Source organism: Macrotis lagotis, chromosome 5 (assembly GCF_037893015.1).
Source record: "Macrotis lagotis isolate mMagLag1 chromosome 5, bilby.v1.9.chrom.fasta, whole genome shotgun sequence".
NCBI lineage: Eukaryota > Metazoa > Chordata > Mammalia > Peramelemorphia > Peramelidae > Macrotis > Macrotis lagotis.
Genome location: NC_133662.1, coordinates 36,968,327 through 36,985,623, shown reverse-complemented (window position 1 = coordinate 36,985,623; position 17,297 = coordinate 36,968,327). Strand labels below are relative to the sequence as shown.

The 17,297-nt window shown below is 35.5% G+C and overlaps 1 protein-coding gene across 12 annotated transcripts in view; it reads right to left on the bottom strand.

The window, feature by feature from the left end:
- The window catches only part of MLIP (muscular LMNA interacting protein), a 490,259-nt gene extending 477,202 nt beyond the window's left edge, over positions 1-13,057 (bottom strand). For 9 of the 12 annotated variants that reach the window (XM_074237220.1, XM_074237218.1, XM_074237223.1 and 6 more), the window contains exon 1: positions 12,862-13,057. In XM_074237220.1, coding sequence (XP_074093321.1) covers positions 12,862-13,036 — 175 coding nt within the window. In that variant the 5' untranslated portion in view covers positions 13,037-13,057. The other 3 variants (XM_074237221.1, XM_074237229.1, XM_074237225.1) reach the window with 2 other exon arrangements.
- Between the last annotated feature and the right edge of the window lie 4,240 nt (positions 13,058-17,297).

The following is a 17,297-nucleotide window of genomic DNA, read 5'->3' as shown; positions in this document are numbered from 1 at the left end:
AAGCTGAATTTCAAGATAAAATATGGTGTCAACAGAAAGAAAGGGAAATGTAATGGGATAAAGAAAAAGGAGAGGGGAATAGGCCAAGATATTTCATATAATAAGTTTTTTCTTTATTACAATGAGCTATTGCAATGATATGGAAGGGGGAAGGCAAGGGGGAATGAGGGAATCTTTGCTCTCATCAGAGGTGGCTAGGAGAGGAAACAGCATATATACTCAATGAGGTATAGGCATCTGGAGTAAGAAGAAAAGGGGGGTACAGGGGGAAGGGGTGGGGATGTGAGTGGTGGAGAAGAGGATGGACCATGAGGGGAGAGTGGTCAGATATAACACATTATCCTTTTTACTTCTTTCAGGGGGATGGGATTGGATGGGCTGTCCAGGACCATGGGGCCAGACGGATGCTGGGCGTGAGGGGTATTAGGGGAGGCTCGGGGACTCTTGGCCCCAGGACCAGGGATCTGTCCGCTGTGCCACTCAGATACCTTACACCAGAGTCAGAGTGAAAGGAGAGAGAAAATATAGTACATGGTAGTGGAGAAATATGAAAGGAGGGAGTTGCGATCAGCATTGGCAACGGTGGAAAAATATGGAAGTAACTTTTGCGATGGACTTACCATAAAGAATGTGATACACCCACAACAGAGTTGTTGGTGTTGAAACAAAGACTGAAGCACATTTTTTATTATTATTATTTGAGGGGGGGTTCAGGGCAGATGGGGCTGGGTGGCCTGCCTGGAGCTGCATAGCAGGGTGATTGTTGGGTGTCTGAGGCCAAATTTGGACCCAGGTACTTCTGGCTCAAGGGCCAATGCTCTGTCTGCCACCTAGCCACCCCTACTATTATTTTTTTTTAGGTTTTTTTTTTTTGTAAGGCAAATGGGGTTAAGTGGCTTGCCCAAGGCCATACAGCTAGGTAATTATTAAGTGTCTGAGACCGGATTTGAACCCAGGTACTCCTGACTCCAAGGCCGGTGCTTTATCCACTATGCCACCTAGCTGCCCCACACGCCTACTATTATTACCATTTTATTTTATTTGGGGTCTTTTTTTTTCTTTTTTTTGGTTTTTGAAGGGCAGCGGGGTTGAGGTGGCTTACATTTCACATGGCTGGGTGATTGTTGGGTGTATGGGACCGTGTACTGGCTCCAGGGCTGGGGCTCTGTCCATTGTGCCACCTGGCCATACCTACAATTATTACTATTATTTTTTTATTTTAATTTTTTCTCTCCCCTTTACTTTATCGCTCAAGTGAGTCTATATCTTGTGGGGGAGGGGTATTCTGTTTACTCTTAAACAAGAATATTTTATTAATGTATAAAAATTATTTGTACAAAAAGAGAATAAATATTTAAAAAAAGAAAAAAATAATTCTGGATGAGGACAGAGCCAAAATGGTGGTAAAGGCAGGAATTCCAAGAAACTCTTCCCCAGAAAAAACCCAAATGTCATAAAATTGTGACTCTAATCAAATTCTTGAGTGGCAGAACATAGACAGGCTAAGTGAAACAATTCTCCAGCCCAAGACAACTTGGTAGATCTTCAGGAATGGTCTATTCAACCAGGAGAAGGTTGGAAAGAGTTACAGTACAACCTGTACTGCAACTGCACCAACCTGAGCAAACTGAGCTCCAACCTTTCAGGAACAGCCTGTGGGATGCCTGGGTCCCTGGGGGCACCAGGGTTCGTGGCAGCCAGAGAGGTTCTCAGACTTCCCAACCCAAGGATCATCAAAGACAACCAGGAAGGTTAGTGGGAAAACTCTGCCAGAGTGAGCACTGAACCCAGTGCAGCTTAGAACTCAGCATAGACCTGGCTCAGGAAATGGAAGCAAACCTGTAGTGCTTCCCAGCAGGGAGTCACCCAGCAGCTGCTTCCAGAATGCTCAGCCCACAGATGATTAAGTGGGGTGGGGAGAAACTGTCAAGGTCTCTCCACTATCCCAGGAAAAGGTTTCTTATGCTTTATCTATATTCAGACCCTGGTCATAATCTGGGACCCCCTATTTGCTGTGGCAGAGCAGCTCCAGGGCAGAGGGAAGTGCTCGTGGGCATCCACAGACCAGAGCACAGGCCAGGAGAGTAGTCAGAACCTCTCATGCAATATTGAAGGAATTGAAACCTTTGGGGGGGGGGGTGTCCCAATAACACGTAAAAGCATGGGAATCACAAACCAGATCACAGGCTGGAGAAATGAGTAAACAGAAAAAAAAGGAATCTGACCATAGGAAATTATATTGGTCCCATGGAGGATCAGAAGATGACAAAGTCAAAGCTTCTGTATCCAAAGTCTCCAAGAAAAATAGGAATTGGTCTTAGGCTATAGGAGAGCTCAAAAAAGATTTTGAAAATCAAGTAAGGGAGATGGGGGGGAGAATGGCAAGAGAAATGAGAGCAAAGCAAGAAAAACATTAAAACCAAGTCAACAGCTTGGTAAAAAAGAAAATGCCAGAAAAAATATTAAAAACCAGTTTAGTTGTGAAATGAAAAAAAAACAGTCCGAAAGGTTAAATGAGGAGAGGAATGCCTTCAAAAACAGATTTGGAGAGATGCAAAAAGAGATAAGAAAGCTCTCTGAAGAAAAAACTCTTTCAAAATATAGAATGGAGCTAAGGGAAGCTGAAAACTTCGTGAGAAAACAAGAACCAAAATAAAACAAAAGGAATGAAAAACTTGAAGAAAATATAACATATCACATTGGAAAAAAACAAATGACCTGAAACAGATCCATAAGAGATAATTTAAAAATTATTGGGCTGCCTGAAGTCATGACCAGGAAAAGAACTTGACTTCATTTTAAAAGAATTTCTCCAGGAAAATTGCCCTGATATCCTAGAAGCAGAGGATAAAATAGAAATTTAGGGAATCCACTGATCACCTTCTGACAGGGTTCTCAAAAAAAAACTCCCAAGAATATTATAGCCAAATCCCAGATCCCCAAGTCAAAGAGAAAATATTACAAGTAACCAGAAAGAAACAATTCAACTACCATGATGGTACAGTCAGTATTACATAGGATTTAACAGCTTCTACATTAAGGGCTTGTAGGGCTTGGAATATAATATTCTGGAAGGCAAAAGAGTCTGGTTTACAACTGAGAATCAACTACCCAGCAAAATTGAACATACACTTTCAGAGGAAAAGATGAATATTCAATGAAATAGGGGACTTTCAAACTTTCCTGTTGAAACAACCAAAGTTGAATGGAAAGTTTGATCTCCACAGGACTCAGATGAAGCATGGAGATGGTGGATGGGAAGGTCAAATTAAGAGGTATTTACTGGAATATTTGTAATCCTACATAGAAAGATGATATTGATAACTCATATTAACATTCTCATTTATTAGTCAGAAGGAGCGTATTTAGATAAGGCACAGGAGAGAGCTGAATATGAAGGTATAATATAATTATGGGGTCAGTGGGGGAAAAAGGGAATGTACAGGGGGAACAGGATAAGAGAGGTGGAAAGGGTCAAGATATTTCACATAAAAGAGTTAAGAAAAAACTTTTTCAATGGAGTGGAAGTGGAGAAGGTATAGGGAGAATGAGTGAGTTTTCTTTCTCATTGGAAATGGTTCAGAAAGGAAACAGTATACACACTTAATAATAGAAATCTATGAACCCTAGAAGAAAATGGGATGGGAGAAAGGGGACAAGGGGGTGTAGATGATAAAGGTGAGGGAAGATTGTGGGAGAGGGTAATCAGATACAGCACTCTTTTTTAAAAAGGGTGACGGGATTGGGTGACTTGCCTGGGGTCTTGGGGCTGAGTGATCATTGGGTGTCTGAGGCCAGATTTGGGCTTGGGTTCTCCTGGCTCCAGGGCCAGTGTTTTGTCTGCTTTGCCACTTGACTGCCCCACAACACACTTTTGAGGTGGGACAAAGTGGAAGGAGAGAGAGAGAGAATAAAATAAATGGGAGTGGTAAGTAATAGATGGAGAGAAATACAGTTAGCAATAGCAATTGTTGGGGGGGGGGGAATACTGAAAGACATGATAAAAGAAAATGCAATCCATCCCAGAGACAGAACTGATGTTATCAGAATGCAGACTGAAGTACAATTTTTTTTCTTTTTCTCTTACTTTATTTTTCATGGGTTTTAGTGGGGAGGGGCAGGGAAATTATATTTACTTTTGCAATAAGACTATTTTAGTAAAGTGCAAATAAATAAAGGAAATTTAAAAAGGGAAAGGAAAGAGGATTCTGGCAGAAGATGATTTGGAATGGTGAGAAACTTGAGAGATACCAGAATTCTTTATCCTTAGTCCAAATATGAGGTGATGAAGATCTACTTCAAAAATGGTAGCAGTATCAGAGAAGAGAAAGAGGTGTTTTGCAGAGAGATTTCATCACCACCTTTTAAGAAATATTGTGAGAAACAAATAATATGTATAATTCACTTTACAAACTTTTTCTCTATTTAAATACTAGTTATTATATAAAGGAGCTGTTTTGAGCTATTATTTAGTGACACATATAATATATATATATATATATAAAATCGTATAATATATATGAATATATTATGTATATTTTCCATGAGTTATTTTCTGGGTGCTTTTTATGTTGTATATAGTTAATATTTCCATACTTGTTTACATATTCCAATGCACAAATACATGTATTTTCTTCACAGAAGAATGTCAATTCCTTGAGGACAGAGTCTCTCTTCAAATCCATAGTTTAATAAATGGGGAAAGGAAAGGGACTAGGCATTTATATAATAGTCATCATGATCCAATTACTATGCTACTATCCTTTCATTATTCCCATTTTGCAGTTGGCCAAACTGAGTCAAACAGAGGTTAAGTTATTTGCCAGGATCGCATAGTTAATTAGCATCTAAGGTTAAATTTGAACTCAAGACTTCATGACTCTTGGCCCAGTGGTCTAACCACTGTGCAACCTAATTGCTTCTATATTTGTTAAATTGCATTGAATGGCTTCTTTGGATTTCTGGCAAGATAGTTTTTTTCAAGGTATGAAGAAAAAAGTTTTATTCAGTTCTCAAGAACTGGACCTCCCCTAGGTAAAGAGAAAAAATCAATTAAACAACTATTAAGTACCTGCTATGTTCAGAGTGTGCTAGGAAGTGAGGAAAAGAAAACATAGGAGGAGGCATATGGAATATATTTAATGAGATTCAATATAATAGGAGATAAATGAAAAGCATCCCTTGGGGTTCATAAAATCAATTGCAGGAGTATAGGATGTAAGGAAATGGCAATGTGGCAATATAGTGGTTCATATAAAACAGAGATTTTAGGAAACTGAGAATATGATGAATCATTAATGTGGGTAAATTGCTAATGAAGTGTCCCAAAGTTCTGTTCTTGCTTTCTGTTTAATTTTTTTTCATTGACTACACTAAAAACATAGTTACACTAATGAAGTTAAGAGAAATAGCTAACCCTGTCAGAAAACAAACAGTCTGGAATTTAAGTTCCTAGAAGCCATTTTGGCTTTTTTTGACTGAGATACTGAGTAATTTGTCATTTTCTTCTCCAGCTCATTTTACAGATGAGGAAATTGAGACAAACAGGGTTAAGTGATTTGTCCATGGTTTCATAGTTAGGAAGTATCTGTATTGAATTTGATTATATTAATAGAGAAAAAAGAAAATAGAGAAAAAAGAAAAAAGAAAATTACGATGTACTGTTCTGATTCTATGTAAAGATCAAAATTCTGTCTTGGGTACCAGAGTTTAGGAAATTTATTGACAAACTGGGGTACAGGATGGAAATGAATTTAGAGCAAAAGGGAATTTCTGGCCCACACCTTTGAAGGGAGTACCTACATGGATGAGAACTCAAATTTGTTAGAACTATTCATGAGTAAAAAGACTTGGAACATGTATTACTAGACATGATGATTAGGTATCACAAATTCCTTATAAAAGAAAAATCCTTAAACAATGAGCAAGAAGATGAACAAATTCAGCAAATAACTAAAAATTAGTCATGTATTTGCAAGACATACTCACACACTATGGTTGAGTAACAATTTATGCTGAGGTCAGTAGTAATGAATCTTGAGATCATTTATTTTATTACTTGTTAATATTGTCATATATATATATCTTTATATAGCATGTGAAATTGTTATAATTACCTGTTATATAAGACATACTTGTATAATTTCTAGAAAGTGAAAGGGTCAGTAGTACACTAATGAATCTCTGCAAGCTAGTTTGCATAGTTGAACTAATTTACAAAGTTGAACTAATCTTAATCATTTTAGAGAACTTTGCCAACACCGAACAGTATGGATACTTCCCATTAATGTCATATATACATATATGTGTATATATGAAAAGCCAGAGAAAAAGAGAATTTTAAAGATAAAATTTCCTTAGAAGGAATGTAGTTTTCATTTTAAATAAGACATGTATTACATTAATTCTCCTATCATATTTTTAAAGCAGCAGAAGCAGCAGCAGTACCAGTAGTGACAGCATATAGTGGCAGCATATAGAGACATCTTTGGCATCAGACAGATATGAACATTAGTGGATAGGACTTTGGACTAGAAATAAAGAAGTAAATTCCACTTCAAATATTTCCTTTGTAACCCTGGATAAATTGCTTAGCCTCTCAGTACCTCACTTTCCTGAGCTATAAAATGAAGGGATTGGACTAGATCAGTAATGTCACTCAAATAGAAATGAAGACCACTAATCTATACATAAGCCTCCCTTCTGATGGCATATTGATATGATGATATTTGTCCTTCATTCCTGAAGAAGACCATGATATCAGGGAGGTGATATCATGAAGAGTACATGAATTGGATTTGAGTGAGGGGGTGCTGTGTTAAGTCACCAGCCTCACTTTCTCTTCCAGAGATATCTGGGTCCAGTGGCCAGATATGGATCAGGACAACTGGAGATGGACATGAATGCAAGGCAACCAGGGTTAAGTGACTTGCCCAAGGTCACACAATCAGTAAGTGTCTGAGGCTGGATTCAAACTCCAGTCCTCCTTATTCCTAATCACCTAATCTTCTAATCACTGTGAAACTTAGTAATGTCATGTTGTTATATTGTATTTTTATTTATTTTGTTGACTTATTTACCAAAAATGTTTTAATATGCTTCAAGTCATACTAGGGAATGTTGTAACCCTGATCAAGCAGATAAGTTGCATGTTTGTCATCTCTACGCTATATGAGTACTAAAGTCCTTTTAATGATCAACTCCTGTCTATAACAGATACTGGCTGTGTCACTCTGAGTAAATCATAACTTCTGAGTAAACCTGGAAACTCCATAAGATTAAGCTGTAGAATAGTAGCAACCTTATAGCTAGATTGCTCAGGTTTAGAAATCTGACCTGGAATCAGAAAGACCTGACCTTAAATTTGGCTTTAGACACATATGTACCATGGGACCCTTGGCAAGTTAAGTCTATTTGCCTTAATACACTAGTGAAGGAAATGGCAAATGTATCTTTGCCAAGAAAACCCTATGGACAAAGGTCACAAAGAGTCAGACGTGACTGAAAATAAAGCAACCCTTATACTAGTAGAGGGAGTTTATGACGAGGATTTCCCTACAGCAATGAAATCACAGGTCTAGACTGATTTTTTAAAAATTTTCATTATAAGAGCAATGCAATTTGAGAATTTACACAATGTGTTGAAACATTATCTCTGTTCATGTATACATATATATATATAAATTATAAATATATGTATATATAAAATTTTAGCCATTCAAATGATAACTTGGAGAAGGGGGTGGGGGAAGGAAAAGAAAAGGTATATAGTGCATAATGTAGGTGATAGTAAAACAAAAAATATCAATGAAAGGCTATTTTTTAAAACCTTCTAATCTGAATTCTGAAGTCATTTTATTTTGATTGAAATCTAGAAAGTTGCATAGTAACACTATTTAATGAGTACTGAAAAATAAAGTATTTTTAATTTTTCCATCTAACTGAAGCTTACTCATTTGAGTAATTTTTAAAAATATTTTAATCACTCTATGGAAATAAACTCCTACCTTCTTAATCTTTGTTACTTTTCCTACTCACTCATTTCAAAGGACCTGGAGAAGGGATCAGTATAATCCATTCTCTTCATGATCACTTCCATTCTCTTAATCTGTCACCTTCATTTAATATCCTCTCTTCTAAAACAATTTATTCTCCATTTACTTTCACTATTCTCTCCTAATGTTCCTTCCTTATCTCTATCATCTAGCACTCTCCTGGTCACCTTCAAACCTTCCCCTGTGGCTTTGACACCTTTCTCCAACATTATCCTCAGAACCTTCAGCCTTGCCCATGGCCCTTCAAATCCTTCTAACATTCTTAAAGTTTCTTAAACCCTTCAGTGCTTATAACCTCTTTCTCCATTCCATTTCAGCCAATCAAAAGATCCATCATGCTCTAGACCTCACCATTTTTGAAATGGTCCCATTTTAAAAATTCTGCACTTTGGAATTCCCTTTTCCATCCAATAACTAGTCTACCAAATTCTTCTGATCCCACTGTTTTATTCTCAATGTGTTGGTCATTTCTTTGATTCTTTTCTGGTCTCTCAGTTTGTATAGTAGAAAGTCCTTTCAAGAAGGGATTAGACTAAATGGTTGTTCAGACCTTCCCAACTCTCAAATTCTGTAATTCTGTAAACTTGCTAATGTCCAAACATGGGTAGCCCATCAGCACCTCCAGTTCAACCGATTCATCAGTTTCTCTGCAAAACCTATCCTAAATTAGGGGCGGCTAGGTGGCGCAGTCTTTATTAGATTAATGGTACCACAGTCCTATTCCCCTAGGTTCTTAACCTTGGAGTCATTTTTAATTCTTCCCTTTCGTTTACCTTATACATGCAATGTCCAAGTCCTTTTGATTCTGTTTCTACAGAACTGCTCTCCAATAGGTCCACTTTTCTCCACCCCAACTTTCCAAAGACCTTCAAAAACCAATTCAGGTAATGCTTTCTATATGAAGCCTTTCCTGGCTATTCTTCTTCCCAACTAAAAAGAATGAAAATAAAAATAAAAATTGTCTCTATAGTCTCAAATATTTCCTAATACTTCACCTGGATATTTCCTTTTTACTTCACTATATTTCTCAGTATTATAATCTGGAGTCCTCTATCATTCACCAGAAAACTGAATTCGCACCCCTAAAGTACCCCCTCAACCTCTTTGGAATGTCCCTCTGATTGCATGACTCTTCCCAGAACCTTTACTTAAAGAGGGTGCCCAGACCAGCCAGCTCTTCATCTCTCATCAGACTATGAAGCTGACTCCCCCATTAAACCCCCCAGCCAAACTTTCCCTTTCAGCTTCCTTTTATTTGTTGCTTCCTTCAATTAGAATATAAGTTCTTTAAAAACAGGAACTTTTTAGTCTTTGGGTTTTTTTTTTTTTTGCTTTAGTTTCTGGCTTGGATTTGTATTCCCAGTGTCAGCTGTGTAGTAAGCACATAATAAATGCTCATTGACTGACACAATACTCTAGCCTTTGTGTCATAATTAATTATATACTTGTCTTTCTCTCCTATTAGACTGTAAACTCTTTAATAGAAGATCTATGCCCCATGTGCCTTAGTATCCCCATTCTCTAGCAAAATGCCTTGTACATCATGGATACTTTTAAAATACTTGTTAAACAGAATAAATGAATGAATGACAACTTGTCATTTCCTTTCAAATTATTTTTCAGTTGTCCTTTGCACAGCTGCACTCATTTATAAAACTTTCTATTAAAAAGTGTTTGTTCTCAGAGGCACAATTTTGCTGCTGTTATGCCACATAGAACAAGGACAGTTGATCCACTCATTTCAGCTATTGTTATAATTGATGGGGAGAGTTGAATAATTAATGCAGCTGTAGTGATCAGCACTAATCAGAAGATAACCAAATTTAACAGCAACACATTGTTCATAACATATGGGTGTTATTACCATCACTCCTCTAACTTGATTTCATTTTCTACAACTATTAGAGATGTTAAGGTAATAAATGAAAGAAAAGACTCCTATATAATTTCTTAATTATTTAACACCATAGGTATGTAGAGCTAGAAAAGATCCAAGAAAGCAAAAAAATCATAGACTTATTAATAATAGAGTTAGTATCTATATAGCATTGTCAGATTTGAAAGGTATTGTGTATAAATTATCTCGTTTGACTTGTAAGGTAGATGTTATCTTTTTACAGGTGAGGAGACTGAGGCTAGAAAAGGTTAAACAACTTGCCTAGGATCACACAGCTAGTAAGTGTCTACAAGGGAATTTAAACTCAGATCTTCCTGACTGCAACTCCAACACTCTTACTCACTCTTCACTTAGCTACCTCTAAGTGGAAATTCAACCTCCTCAAATCTATATGTGAAGAACCTGAGTCCCAGAGAAGTTGGACTTACCTTAAGTCATACATCTAGTGAGAAACAGAGCCAAATTTGAACTTAGAACATCTGACTCCACACCATGAACTCCCCACCATGTGGGAAAAAAGAGCATGAATCTATCAAGAATTCTTCTAATATGAACTAACAAAAATGACTTTGACAAGTCACTTAAATTTGGAGGTCCTCAGTTTCCCCATCTTCAAAATGATGCTATTAGACTAAAGTCTTCTAAGTTGCTTCCACATCTAACATTTTTTTAAAAATTCTCTTGACTGAAGTGCCAATTTAAAAACTACAACTCTCTTACACAAGAAAAAAAAGCACCATGTAGTATGACCTAACCCTACTACATGTAATTCATCATCCAGCAAACATGCCTATCTAGAACACAGCCAACAATTAGGAAATGAGCATTAAGTGAAATTGGATAAGCTAAAATAGATGTCACAAAGTCCACCCATTAATTTAACTCCTCAAAAGGTTTTTCTTCTTGCCCCATTCAAAGGTAATTTATGTTTATTTAGCATATAATTCTTAGAAATTTGATTTCTTTATTTGTTTTCTAAGTCTATCAAATATTTTTAAAAGTCAATTATAAATCAATAGTATTTATTGAATGTCTACTATGAACTAGGCACTACATATTAGAAATACAAAAAGTAAATTTTTGATTTGGACGTTGATCTCAAGTATTTTACATATATACATACATACAATGTAGTTTAGGGGAGGGAGGTTGTTATTGTTTGTCCATTCTCAAAGAGGACCATGATATCAGGAAGGTGATGTCATGACTTGCAAGTGAATTGGATTTGTGAGGGAGGGTTGAGCAAAGTCACCATCTTGTTTATTCCTTCAGAGGGGGGCAACAAAGAAGGATGATAAGGAAAGATAATGCTTGAGAAAGAGGAAGAGAGGCTATGTACATGATGTCAAAGAAAACTGATACTTGACATTACAGGAAATAACAGAAAAGTAAAAAAATCAAGAAGACAAATAAACTAATAATTTGTGATAACTATAGTGAAAATAGGTCTATTATACTTCAATCTCCCCTAAAGTTATCATTCTAGCATGCTATAATGCCTCTATGACCTTGGGCAAAGTCTTTGGGAAAGATTAACCTTTCTTGTTCTTAGTTTTCTCATCTATAAAATGAGAGTTTACATTAAATGACCTCTATTGTCCTGTTACAGATCTAAATTGATGGAACTATGATACTTATGACTAATTAGGCAAAGCTTAATGACAGTCAATATTTGACTTTAAACTTCTTGGAGTCAGAAATTATACCATGTTTCATCTTTGTATCCTCAACACCTTAAAATATACTGAATTTGGAGTCAGAGTACCTGAATTCAAATCCTCTGTGTTAATTTGGGCAATCACTTGAATTCTCTCAATATTTTCCTCATCTATAAAAAGAAGAAATAGGATTATCTTGATTTCTAGAGTCTTTTCCAGATTTAAATCTTTAATTCTACTATTTTAAATATTTCTTGAGTTTGAATGTAAATATAATTTGGCACATATTATATAATATATTTTTAAAAAGATTTCTCTCCAAAATGATTCAATTTTTTAAAATTACATTCATGCCTAAAGGGGCAAAACTTCATTAAAAAAAGAAAATTTGGCTTTTCAGAAAAAAAAATCTCTAAAGATTTTAGATAGTCAAGTTCTGATTGCCATGGAGATATTTTTGCATTTCACCATATGAATGCCAATCATTATTAATTTATCCCTTGCTCAGACTTGTACTCACAATGTTTGCATTATAGTTCTCACCTTATACACTTGAAGATGAGTTCATAGATAAAACCAACAAGTTGAAAAGCAGCACATCAATAATCTGCAACACACTTCAACTCAAAATCCCAATATATTTTAGATGGGAATCAATACAAGTGACTGTCATTAAGTCCTTGACATTTCATTTCTGAGCCTTCAAGACAAAAAAAAGTAGATACTCTTCCATCACATCAAGAAATAATTAGTCATTTTTGTGTGAGCAAACTCTAGATCTTGCCTAGAAGTTCTTGAACTTAAAAATGAATATCATATCCATATATTTTCCATTATTGTTTTCAATTTTCCCCAGATGCCTCAGTATGAAATCATATTCTTGAGTTTAATATCCTCATGATATTCGTGTAAATAAACTTCCAAAACCTGGATAAAAGTTCACTATGAAAACACAACAAAAGATGTATTTTTAATAAACTGATTATAAGACCATCAAGACACACATTTCACAGAATTAGTTTTGCTTACATTTTGTTGAGGAAACTTCAATAATAATTCCATCAAAATGATTTTCCATAAAATTTACTGAATTCACACTAACTTCAAGGTCACTGACTAGTCAAACAAAATAAAATAAATAGCCAAACATGGAAATAGAGGAAAGCTAATAAACTTTTTTCTAGACTATAACAACAGTCTTTGTACTCTTCAATTTGCAAACATTTTCCTGTTAAACTTCTAGAAGTCTTACCGTCAATTTCTCCTTTAAGTTCTTGTTTACAGAATCTGTTTTTTTGCGATTGCCCAGATCCATGGAGAGAGAGAGAGAGAGAGAGAGAGAGAGAGAGAGAGAGAGTGAGAGAGAGAGATTCAGATCCCAGGCAGAAATGATTTAATATGCCTACATGGTAGATGTTACAGGACATTTCAAGTTGTCAGACAGGACACTATCAGAAAGCCCTGGCGATAATTTCTGGTTAGCTAGTGTTTCCATTTATAGATATACAAACCTCACAAACAGTACACTGAAGAGAAGTCATGCAGCTGGCCTTAGATAATAAATGTCGTTTGGTATCAAAGCCAATCTCCAGGAGGAGAACTTTTCTAGCAGGTTAAATTACCTGACCTAAGGAAATAGATTTGCTTATAGAGCTAACCACAACTATCAGAGTTCCTAAATAATAGAGTTGAGGGAATAAAATTGACTGTAGAATACAAATGAATCAATTAGGAATAGCAGAGGTAATTGATATATACTAACTACTAAATGTAGTAGTCAAGTGGCACAGTGGATAACGTGCCCACCATGGAGTCAAAGAGATCTGAGTTCAAATCTAGTCTCAAATTCTTACTAGCTGTGTGATCCTGAGCATGTCACTTAACCCTGGTTGCTTCAGTTTCCTCATCTGTTAAAATGACATGGAGAAGAAAATGGCAAACCACTCTAGTAGCTTTGCCAAGAAAATCCCAAATGGGGTCAAGAAGAATTGGATACAAATTTAAAACTGCTTTTAAAAAACAGGTCAGAGTCATCCCAAAACCAAGTTGACTTGGGAATATGGCTCATAGTTATATAACATTTTAGGGCTTTGCAGAGTACTTTACAGAAGGTATCTTAGCTCACAGCAGTCCTTTGAGGAAAGTTCTATTTGTTATTCCTATCTTATAAATTAGGGGATGGCTCAGAAAGGGCTAAATAATTTGCCCATGTTTGCTAGTGTGTTTCAGAGAGAAAACAACTTCAAAATCGAGTTGTTTTTGCCTCTCAATGATGAGACTTCAATAAATAAAAATTAGTATTTCAAGAATAAAGAATGAGAGGAAAGAAATTAGAAACATTAGCTCTATTAAGGAGCTGGCTTTGGTTTTTTTTTCTATTAAGATTTTTCAAATAATATTTAGAAATCTGTTTTGTTTTCTTTTTCAGTTTCCTTCATTACTGGAAATTGAGTTGGCAATTGACCAAATGGATGGTACATCATTACCTCCTGCTGAGAAAAAGGTGGGTTCTAAGAAATGAAATTCATTATTGAAAGGATCTAATATTTTCAAAGTTCCTAGTTAGGTTTTGTGATATGCTTTTTAAAAAAATAAAAGGAATCAAATAGTAATTAACCCTGCTTGACTTTCCAGCAAACCAAAGATTTGGAGATAAAACTGACTGAAGGGGAATTAAAAAATTTTAAGGAGTAGATAAAACCTGATCTTCACAATAGCTACCAGCCACAGCTGGTATATTGGTTTACTTAATGCCTATTTCCTTAGCTTAGTTTTCAGGTAATTTTTATATTATAGAAATGCTTGTTTCATTTTTTAAGTTCAGAATAAAACAAAATTTTTAACAAATAAAAATGTTTTGGGAGGTGCTTTGAACTCTTGTTCAGTCTCTGTTGCCAGCAGCTCTGATTTAATCCTTGTTCCACATTATGATGAAAGGACTGAGGATTCTACAAGTGAAGTAGTTAGGAAGAAATAAACCAAGTCTCTATTTCATGGTGATAAATACAGGGAACTGATACTAACCCAGAGACAGAAGGAGACACTCTCTTTAGCCTGGCTCTAAATTCCTTGGTGCCACACCCATTGCTGCACTAAATATTATGAAGTTAGTATTACAATTCCCAGCATTAGTGTGGTTGTCATTTGTAGGTAAACACAGGTATTTGCAGAACAGGAATGTGGAGAAAATTCTACAGAATAAAGAGTTAAGAAAATTCATAGATCTATATATCAAACTGTGGCTTTCTTTATACTTTTATCTAATAAAGTATTCTAATACAAATGTTGGTGATCTTGTGGGAATGACTAAGCTACAGGAGTCCTAGGGAATATACTGGGAGTAAGACAGATGGTCATCAAAATCAGTTACATCAATGGTCATAGTAGTAAGATTACCTCATTCCTATTCATTTTTCAGGGATGTTAAAAAAAAAGATTTGTAGGTCTGGTTCATTGTAAAGAAACTCTGACAGTCCAAGGGATAGACATGCAAGATTTACTCCCTTGCCCTCCAGCTAATCAAAATTAAGACAAAAATAAGAAATGCAATCAATTCATAGATCTCATGGAATTCATATGTCCAACATAGGCTTAGAGATGCCTTCATAATCACATAGTTCAATCCATTCATTTTATAACTGAGGAAACTGTTGAGTGATTTTCCAAGGTCATATAGGTGGTAGAGTCAGGATTTAAACCCATCTCCCATTAACTTCAAATTCCACAAGTTAACATTTTAGGGAAGAGGCTATCTTTCAGGGAAGAGTTCTACCTTCTAGAGAAAGATTCTTAAGCCAAATCCCTCACCATTACCTTCTTTGCCTTATTTGACAAAACAGATATGTAATTAATAAATCATACAGAATTGAAATATACATTGCCCAGATCCAGGCCAGAGAGATAACTATATAAGTCATCTAAATGGGAGTTAGTTCAATCAACTAACTGCTTGATATCAAGAACCCTGATTTTAACTTTCATGTGTTTTATTTTAAGTTCCATTGATAAATCTAAATAAGACATTTCAAATATTCCAATAAGACTGTGGTCTCATGGATTTGGAAGTTCTCTCTGATGATGTGGAATGCAACCATCCTGGCAAAGTGTCATCCATGTTTTCCCAACAGTTAGCTATAGGAGTCTTATCCAGCATGCTGGGAATCTTTGCTTTCTCCTGAAATATCTAGGGATCTAGCAAAGCATTCTGGCTGCCCACCTATCATCACTCATTTTTGCCATGAAATTAATACATCTTTCCTTCCTGTTGTGCAATTCTTTGATGATTTTTTTATTCCTATTCATAAGGAAATGAGGGGGGGAAACCTTTAAATAAGCATATTAGATGAAACAAATAAAGAAGAGATTATAAATAACTGGGTGGCAGCTAGGTGGTGCAATGGATAAAATGCTGGGCCTGGAGTCAGGAAGAATTTAAATCTTATCTCAGACACTTACTAGCTGTGTGACCCTGAGTAAGTAACATAACACTGTTTGCCCCATCCTCATCTGCAAAATGAGCTGGAGAAAGAAATGACATATCACTCTAGTATCTTTGTAAAAAAAAAGTCAAATAAAACCCAGTGTCACAAAGAGTTGAACATGTTTGAAAATTAACTAAACAACAATAATGAATGATAGTCTTTGTATCTGAAAATTTCCAATATACACATTGCTGCCTCTACTGACTTCCAACATAGTGCTCCCATTTGACCTTATTTTGTCTCTTTTTTGACATTTTCTGAGTATATAATTTGTAATAATATTAACTAGTATTCATATAGTAATTTAAGTTTTCCAAAGTGCTTTATAAATATTATTTCATTTCACTTTCACAACCATCCTTATAATGGTGGTATTAGTATCCTCACCCTTTAATTAAGGAAACAGGAGAGAGATTAAGCAACTTGCCCAGGGTCTCACAGCTAATAAGTGTCTAAAGTCAGATTCAAAGTTGTATCTTATGCAATCCACATCTATCATTCTAACCACTGCATAACATAACTGCCTTATATCTGTGGTTGTTACCATAGTCCTTAACTATACAGTTATGGTTCATTTGCATAGATAGCTCTTCCAGCTTTTCTTCCTTCACTCTCTATCACTTCACATTAACCTCTCCATATTTTTTGACTTTCTCAAAATGCATTACTTCTTATGCTGCTATATTTTATTATATTTATTTTTCATGATTTGTTTAGACTATCTTGAAACATTGTACACCTAGCTGATTTCCAGGGGGGGTTTGCTACTGCAAATAGAACTACTAAGAATATTTTTATCACATGCTATTTTTTTTTTGCCTATCAATATTTTCCCTGGGGAATAGCTCTAGTGGTTAGACTACTGAATTAAGACATGCACCCATTTTTATTATATAATTCCATATTGCTTTCCCCAAAGGGTAAATTTAAACTACATCTCCAGTGAGTCAGGTAATAATAACTTGTCTATTTTAACCAAGTCATGTCAACCTTGAAATTTTGTTCTTTTATTTACTTTAATGACCTGATAAGAATTTGGTGAAATTTCAGGATTTCATTTTTATTTATGATTATTTAAAAATTATGAAAAATTTTATGGATCTTTTGATTTTTTTCTTCTTTTAAGAACTGCTCATTCATATCAGTTAACTGCTTTCCCATCAGATAAAATAAATAGCACTTTGAGGTTTGCAAAGCACCTTACAAA